At 36.9% G+C, this 8,904-nt stretch overlaps 1 protein-coding gene across 1 annotated transcript in view; it reads left to right on the top strand.

Moving 5' to 3' along the window:
• LOC144958117 (uncharacterized) overlaps positions 1 to 4,253 on the top strand; it is a 68,636-nt gene extending 64,383 nt beyond the window's left edge. Inside the window, exons 31-32 of the mRNA XM_078889787.1 lie at positions 939 to 1,106; positions 2,368 to 4,253. Of these exons, the coding sequence (XP_078745913.1) occupies positions 939 to 1,106; positions 2,368 to 2,569 (370 nt within the window). The 3' untranslated portion in view covers positions 2,570 to 4,253. The remainder of the gene's footprint in view (positions 1 to 938; positions 1,107 to 2,367) is intronic.
• Positions 4,254 to 8,904: the final 4,651 nt, after the last annotated feature.

The following is an 8,904-nucleotide window of genomic DNA, read 5'->3' as shown; positions in this document are numbered from 1 at the left end:
TAAAGTACATTATTATTATTATTATTATTATTATTATTATTATTATTATTATTATTATTATTATTATTATTATTATTATTATTATTATTATTATTATTATTATTATATGAGTAACCCTTCAGAGCCATTCGGCCCATGAAGCTGGAGTTTATCCAGGTTTCTATAGCGTGAAACGGACAATAGCAATTGCTTGCTGTCCTTTGGATAGGACACTAGTCTATCGCAAAGTACTTTCCGCCATATCTTACAGACTCAGCTACTCATTCACTGCTGGGTGGACAAGGGAGTCAGAAAAAAAAAATCTCGACTTCACCTGGGATCACTCTCAGTCCCTTTGCTTGTGAAGCGAGTTCTACTATATGAGTAACCCTAGCAAAATCATTTGAACGTGCTTAGGGGATATCGTTTTGTTTTTAAATTACTTTATTTACCTCCTTTCTCCTGTGGGGAATATATGGTCGTAAACACATCTTCTCCAGTTTGTCTTGTTGACTGCATCAGTAATGGTCTCCCTCAAGAATGTAAAACCCATTCAGTTTCTATATATTTTTTTTTTTCTCATTTGTCCTCATTCATATTGCTTTTGGTCTACCTCTCTTCCTCTTGCTGTCGGTTAATGAACAAGATTACAAGACAGACAGGGAAATGTCGAAAATTCAGTCGACCTCGACTGGGGATCAAACCTCAGACTTATTGATTACCGGTCAGATGTGCTACCATCTAATGTAATGACCGGTAATCAGAAGGTTTAAGGTTCGATCTCCAGTCGAGGTAGGCTGATATTTTTGGGATGGTTTTTACTTATATTTTTCTGTCTTGCTTTGTCTGACACCTTTCATACACACTTGTTCAGTTCTTTATCAGTGAAATTAAAACAATCAAATTAGCATGAAAATAATTTATTTTTTTTTTTCTCAACTCTTCTTGCACAACAACAGCTACAGCGGTCATGGTTGGGGAAGACAGTTTGTAGCTGGTGATGAGTTGCAGATGTTCCATGCTAAAGCCGTGGCCATCATTATGGGTTGTAACAGTGGCCGACTGGAGTACGGTGGCCGCATGTCGGACAATCAGGGTCCCCCTTTGTATTTCCTCTTGGCTGGATGGTGAGTTGGAAACACCAAGCTTGCTTATTTACAAGCTTACTTACTTATTTATTTACTTACTTACTTACTTACTTACTTACTTACTTACTTACTTACTTACTTACTTACTTACTTACTTATTTATTTACTACTTACTTACTTACCTACTTACTTACTTACTTATTTACTTACTTACTTACTTAACTTACTTACTTACTTACTTACTTATTTACTTATTTACTTACTTACTTAGTTACTTATTTATTTACTTACTTATTTATTTACTTACTTACTTATTTATTTATTTACTTACTTATTTACTTATTTACTTACTTACTTATCTAAACCAGTGACCAGATGAGCTCAAGCCTTTCGATCTTGTGTCTTGAGATAAACGTTGAAAGTGGCAAATTATGGAGCAGGCCCTGGTGTAAGAATGAATATGGCTGCGCTCCTATGGACGTTGCCGTGTGTGTGTATAGTCTCGATGTTCGTCTGTGTGTGTATTTATTACTGATGTGTCAGTGTGTGTGTGTATTAGTATTACTTCGAGTGTGTCAGTCTGTTTCTAGTATCCAGTTAGTAATTTGTTTCCATAAATCTCTGCCCAGTGCAAGTGTTCTTATCTTTTGAATGTCATCATGTGTGTTCACTCTTTCAGCTCCATTTGGCGCGCTGTGCGGCCAGAGCAGAATCTGTTCTACTGGCCAATGACGGCAAAAACAATAATGTGATTAATCCTCCTTTGTACAAAAGTACTATCAATTGAACGAATGCTATCATTTCTTTCATCAGAACATTCAATTGGCCCTAGGGGGGGGGGGGGTGTATTTTAATTGAGATTTTGCGTGTTAAACGAGTGCTCTATCAACTGAGCTATCTGGACCCCCAATTTGTATGATTGAGTCTAACCAGAGCTGCCTACTTGAAATCTCAAAAAATTCATCGTTTCCAAGAAAAACAACGAAATAGCATAACTAATCAAATCAATAATCTACCCTCAGGATGACCACAAATGCTCCAAAGTCCTGAATACAGTTTCTCAGCAACTAAATTTGCTATTTCAACTAGATGTATTGAATCAAAAACTTCTATGCAGTTCTGTCACTAGAGCCAAAAATTCGTAATTCTACGAATTTTTCAGAGCACTAGGCAGCTCTGGTGTTACTGAAATTTTACCATTTTTTACAGATTAATTTTGTGTCAATTTCTGATTTTGAAATTTTCAACTAGGCAGGTATTTACTCACTTCATTCCTTCTCAATCCAACTTTTCATTTCAGCCCAGCAGTTGTCGGTAACCTCTGGGTGGTGACCGACAAGGACATTGATAAACTGACCTCACGTCTCTGCCATGCCTGGATGACCTCCAAGGGGCAAAGGTCACTGGGTCGCCTCGTCAATGAAGCCCGACAAGCTTGCAAACTGGTGGGCCTCAATGGGTTTGCTCCCGTCATTTACGGACTCCCCATCCAAATGAGTTGATTGATTTTTCTAGAGAAAGGCATTTTTTTTTTTTAAACCCACTTTGTGCAACGATGTGATTTAGTGGTATAACTCTCGTCTTCGGATCAGAAGGTCCAAGGTTCATATCCTGCTCTGAGCAGCGACTAGCTAACTACCTGGAAAAGGTTCTTTTTACTCACATTCTCTAACCGTACTCTGGTGTAAAATAAGTACCTAGCCATTAACAGAGAGTTGTCTCTGTCTGGAAATATGTAATTGTAATATCGCCTAACAGGCGTTATGTCCTCGTCCTACCTACATGTGAATTGTTGCTGTTGGCCTGGGACCTTTTGTAAAGCGCTTTGAGTTTGAGCACATTTACTGGATATTGTGCTTTATAAAAGCTCAATGTTTGTTTTTGGGGTTTTTTTTTTTTTTTGTCAAACTGATATGTATCAAACCATCACAAGACTTCTTTGTCTGTATGAACCGACGTGCAATTATTTGCAGGTCTGATAACCCAATTCATTATTGGCTCATTGTTGTAATGGAAATCTAAAAAACATTACCTAAAATATTGTCCATTACAACAATGTTAAACTAGGCCCATAAGTGGATTCAAATGTCAGACCTGCATATATGTACACATCGGTATGAACCTTTTGCTCGAAAAAAAAATAAAATAAATTAAAAAATAAAATTCCCTTTATTCATCCCAAAGGGGAAATTTCTCTCTAGGGTATATTCCAAGGGAAGACTGGAAAAACCCAGGTGTCAACCGCAGTTCAGTGCCGCAAATTGAACTAGGGCGAGGTGACTTGCTCAAGGCAACACAGCGCAGCGGTGGGTGATCGAACTCGGTATCCTTCGGGTACGGAGCAAAGACCGTACCGCTGAGCCACGCTGCCCCTCTGGACTTCCAGTTCAATTTATCTGAATTTGAATGTTTCTAGTAGAGTGGAATTTTTTTTTTTAATGGACCTGTCAAACGAAAACTGGCAATCGTCATTGCTATCATCAACTTTATTATCATTGTTGTCATCATTGCCTTCATCATTATTATTATCACTTCATAATTGTCATTGACATCATCATTGTCATCGTCTTTATCATCATCATTGTCATCGTCTTTATCATTATTATCATCATCTTTATCATCAGCATCATTATTATCGTCATCACCATTGTCATCTCCATCATTATTGTCATCATCATCTTCAGCATCATCGTTATCATCATCTCCATTGTCATCTTTATCATTATTGTCGTCATCAGCAAAATTATTGTCATCGTCAATATCATCATCATAGATCTTGACATTGACGTCCTAATGTCTAGACATTTATTAATGCATTGCCTGATTCATGTCAAATGTCAAACCCGTTGATCTTGACATTGACGTCCTAATGTCTAGAAATGTATGAATGCATTGCCTGATTCGTGTCAAATGTCAAACCCGTTGATCTTGACATTGACGTCCTAATGTCTAGACATTTATTAATGCATTGCCTGATTCATGTCAAATGTCAAACCCGTTGTGATTTGGTCTCATTGCTGTGCTGTTGTACATTTTAAATTATTTTTTACTATTTAGATGGAGGGATCAAATGTGTTGTATTTTATCATGTATATTTCTATGATTTCATCCATTATATTATATTTATATAGAATTGTATGTTTTGTTTTGATGATAAATGAATAAAAGAATATAAAATTAAAACAACCGATTTAACTCTCTCCTCACCAATTACCAACCATTTTCAGGATTTCCCCCAAAACTTCACATCCAACTAACGCAATAATATATTTTTTTATCACTCAAACACAATAGCAGTAGATTCTTGCCATACATAATTTCTTTAGCAAAACATGCTCTACAACACACTGTTCATTTTCTTTAAACTTTATGGTATACAAGAGAAATTTGAATAAGAAAAATGTTGGTTGTATCATAACGAACGTGACGATTTTCCTGTTGTTGGTAAGGAGAGGGTTAACGCTTTGGAATGGGGGGGGGGAAATCTTTTGTTCTCCCTCCGTGGGTGGGGAGGTCTTTTTCTATTTCTTTCTCTCTATATTATCTGTTCTCTCTTTATTCCAGTTTCCTGGATTGGATCTTTTTGTCTTCCCTTCATGAGTCGAGAGGTCACTTTGGCTGTGTCTTCTCTCTCTCTCTCTCTCTCTCTATCCGTTTCCCTTTTCACATGTTTGAGATCACCTAAAAGTCTCATCCAGACACCAGCACAGGATCCCACTGAGAGGAACACACTTAAATTATTACAGAAAACATAACTAACAATACATAACAGAGGAAAAAAAATAATCCCCCAAAACTAAAACTAAACAATTGACTGTTTCACTCTCAGCTAAGGACTCCGGCAAAGGCCAGGACAAAACCAAGCAATCGCAATCTAAGACAAAGACAGAAAGCATCTTTTCAAAAACATACATAAGGTAAAGAAGACACAGCAAGTGACCTCCTGCCCAGCATCAGAGGTCAAAGAACCCCATCCAGGAATTGCAGGTTTCCGTGAATGCCAGGAAAATCATTAGCACGGCTAAATAACAAATCCAACAAATAATGCCAAGGGATATTGTTTTTGTTGTTTGTTTTTAAGGGTTTTACGGCACTTGCAACACATTAAGGTCATATCAGCGTCAGTAAAAAGGAAGAAAATGGGATAGTAAAAAGTTCTAGAATTACAATTAAATCATCCAAGAAAAAGGCAGACAAATGGGAATTGGTTCAAATAGGAAACAGATGTAGATTCCAAGAGCACACTATCAAAATAGTTAGTTTGAGATGACCTGAAAGTCTCATCCAGACACGAGCACAGTTCCCTACTGAGGAATAAAATGTTTACAAATCATATATCATACATGAAACATAATACAGTGCGTAACAGTCAGAGAGATGATTTACAAGGAAAAAAGTTTTTTAAAGTTTTTAAGGGTTTTACGGCGCTCGCAACACATTAAGGTCATATCAGCGCCAGTAAAAAGAAAGAAAATGGGATAGTAAAAAGTTGTATAGAATTACAATAAAGCATCCGAGAAAAGGGAAGACAAAGGGGAATTGGTTCAAAAAAGAAACGGGTGTAGATTCCAAAAGCACACTATCTAAGTACTTAGTTTGAGATCACTAAAAGTCTCATCCAGACACAAGCACAGGTCCCAACTAAAAGGCATACACCCAAATGTTTACCAATCATATAATATAATGTGTAAACTAAACATAATACAATGCATAACAACAGAGAGATGATTTACAAGGAAAAAAATATCATCTCCCAAAACTATAACTATACATTCGACTGTTTCCTCTCAGCCAAGGACTCTGACCAAGGTCAGGACAAAACCAAACAATCTCATTCCAAGACAAAGACAGAAAGCAATTGGAAAACAGATAAGAGGGGATAAAAGACACAGCAAGTACCTCCCTGCCCGCTATGGGAGGTAGGAACCCCACCCAGACAAGGAAAAAAAAATATCATCCAAAACTATGTATACATTTGACTGTTTCCCTCCCAGCCAGGGTATCTGGACAAAACCAAGTAATCTCACTCCAAGACAAAGACAGAAAGCTTGTTGGAAAACAGACATAGGGGGATAGAAAACACTGTTTGTAACTCCCACTCCCTGCCCACTATGGAGGTCAGGAACCCCACCCAGTCACCAATGGAAAACTCAAACCAAAATTAGAACTCGTGTGTTTTTTTGTTTTTTTTATTTGATGATAAATAAAAATCATCTGTGATTCATTCTGTTAATTTTTTGTTTGTTTTATGTTGTTGTTTTTTAAAGGGGATGGGGGTGGGTGCGCATAACCAACCAGAACAACCGAAAAAACAACAATCATAAATGATATTTACAACAAAGAGTAACCACGTGGCCACCCTGCCCCCTCTCTCCTTTCATATGAACACACAACGAATCAGTAATGGCTCCAGTTCAAATTGACATTAGAATTATGTCTCGCTCTGCTATGAAACACGCATACACATCATGCTACTTCTCATCTTCTTCACTGTACCTCTCCTCTCTCCATCTTTCCCATTTCTCTTCCCTTTCCATCTCCTCTTCTCTCTCTCCCTCCTCCTTCCCATTCTCTTTTGCTCTCCCTCTTCTCTCTCTCCCCCCCCCCCCCCCCCCCTCTCTCTCTCTCTCTCTCTCTCTCTCTCTCTCTCTCTCTCTCTCTCTCTCTCTCTCTCTCTCTCTCTCTCTCTCTCTTTCTCTGCATTTTAGCTTTATATTGCAATCCAAGATCAAGTTGATTCAAAGTAAAACAAATATTTAAAAAATAAAGAATTCTGACACACACAAATGTTACCCGTGCTTCAAATCCACTGATTTCATTTTGATGAAATAAACAATTGTTATAAAAATAATAAACAAAAACAAATATTATGATCTTTGCCACGAAGGGACATAATTCAATAAATAATAATAATTTACTATCTGCAGACCTGACTACTTCTATAGAAAATTCGTAAAAATGATGAATTTTGGCTTCACCTGCAGAGCAAAATGTTTAAATTTTATCCAATAAATCATATCGAAAATGAGACTATGGCAGTAAATTACAAATTGCACGGACTTAGAAAGGTTACTCAATCTTTATGAGGGCAAACTGGTCATCTACAAGATAGATTTATGTTTGTTTGTTTTTAAGGGTGTTACGGCGCTTGCAAAACATAAAGGTCATATCATCGCCAGTAAAAAGGAAGAAAATGGGAGAGTAAAAAGCTCTAGAATTACAATTAAAGTACCCAAGAAAGGTAAGGGGAATGGTTCAAATAGTGAACAGATGTAGATTCCAAGAGCACACTATCAGTGTACTTAATTTGAGATCACCTAAAAGTCTCATCCAGACACAAGCACAGGTCCCCACTAAGAGGAAAATACTCAAATGTTTACACATCATATACAATATGTTAACAAAACATAATACAGTGCATAACAGATCGATGATTTACAAGACAAAAAATATCATCTCCCAAAACTCTTAATTATACATTTGACTGTTTCCCTCTCAGCTAGGGTATCCTGCCAGGGCCAGGACAAAACAAAGTAATCTCATTCCAAGACAAAGACAAAATGCATGTTGGAAAACAGATATAGGGAGATAGAAGACACGGTAAGTGCTTCCCTGCCCACTATGGGAGGTAAGGAACCCCACCCAGAAGGTAGATTTAATGACTAGTATTAATTATTTTCCCCATGAAATCTACGAATTTGAAAAATGTTGAGGAGACAGGTCTGCTGTATATAATAATATATATCAATAATATCAGGATTGGATTGGATAAATATTCACATTGTCGTGCTCTGTGTAATTAAAAAACAAACAAAAATTTTAACATCAGGAATGAGAGACTACCAAAATTTGCAACCATTTTGTTATGGGGTAGCGCTTAGCTCAGTGGTATAGTCTTTGCTTCGTACCAGAAGGGAAGATTGTTCAATTATTCACCCCGCTGTGTGGCCTTGAGCAAGTAGCCACTTTGCTCTGGCTTATTTTGTTGTGCTGCACTGCAGCTGACGCCTGGGTTATTCCAGTCCTCCCTTGAAGGCAAGATTCCTCATGGAAATGAAAAAGAGGGAATTCTATTTTATTTGTTTCATTATTGTTAGTTTACTTTATTTTTCTCTCTCTCTTGTTTTTAAAATAAATATCTATTTATCCATTTTACTTTTTATAAATTTGCTTATATTTATTTTTGTAAAAGAAGTTAACTGTGTAATTGGTTTTAATAAAATTTCACAGGAGAGACCAAAAAAAGAAAAGAAAACACACCATTGCACAGGTTCTTGATACAAAGAAATATCTGTCACGTATAATGAATGTTATGTGCCATTATTTATACTGCATCGCACCGTCTCAAGGCGTCATTAGCTGAAGTAAATAAAATTTCATTTTTATCTCCCAATGACACGGCAGTACTGCCACCCTTAGCCCATGGAAATGTGTACAATGGGGAGCCAAAATGTGTGGAATCTTGAAAAAACGATAATATATGATGGACGAATGGACCAAACTAGTAATAGTAATATCATAATCGACATTTATAGTTGACGATATAAATAGTATCAGTATCAACTTCCAGAATCCACTTATAAACCTAATACGACTCAGCCAGATAATATCCTTTTGAACTCCCTATATGAACTTCTGGGTCAAGAAACAGATTAAAGTGCTTAAGTGCACTAAAGGAGTGTATGACTGTCCAAAATGCTGTAATAATAGAAATTTAACAATGCGTACAATCCTCAGCAAAATGCAAACAATGAATGAAAATGCGAAAGAATACGCAATTTTTACATAAGTCTGAGACCTGGCACGACTGCGGTTGGTAAGTCTGCTTAGTCTCCAG

The sequence above is a fragment of the Berghia stephanieae genome, chromosome 12, assembly GCF_034508935.2.
Source record: "Berghia stephanieae isolate SIO BIC M18660-M18661 chromosome 12, UCSD_Bste_1.3, whole genome shotgun sequence".
Classification (NCBI taxonomy): Eukaryota; Metazoa; Mollusca; class Gastropoda; order Nudibranchia; family Aeolidiidae; genus Berghia; species Berghia stephanieae.
This window is presented reverse-complemented; position numbering and strand designations above follow the sequence as displayed.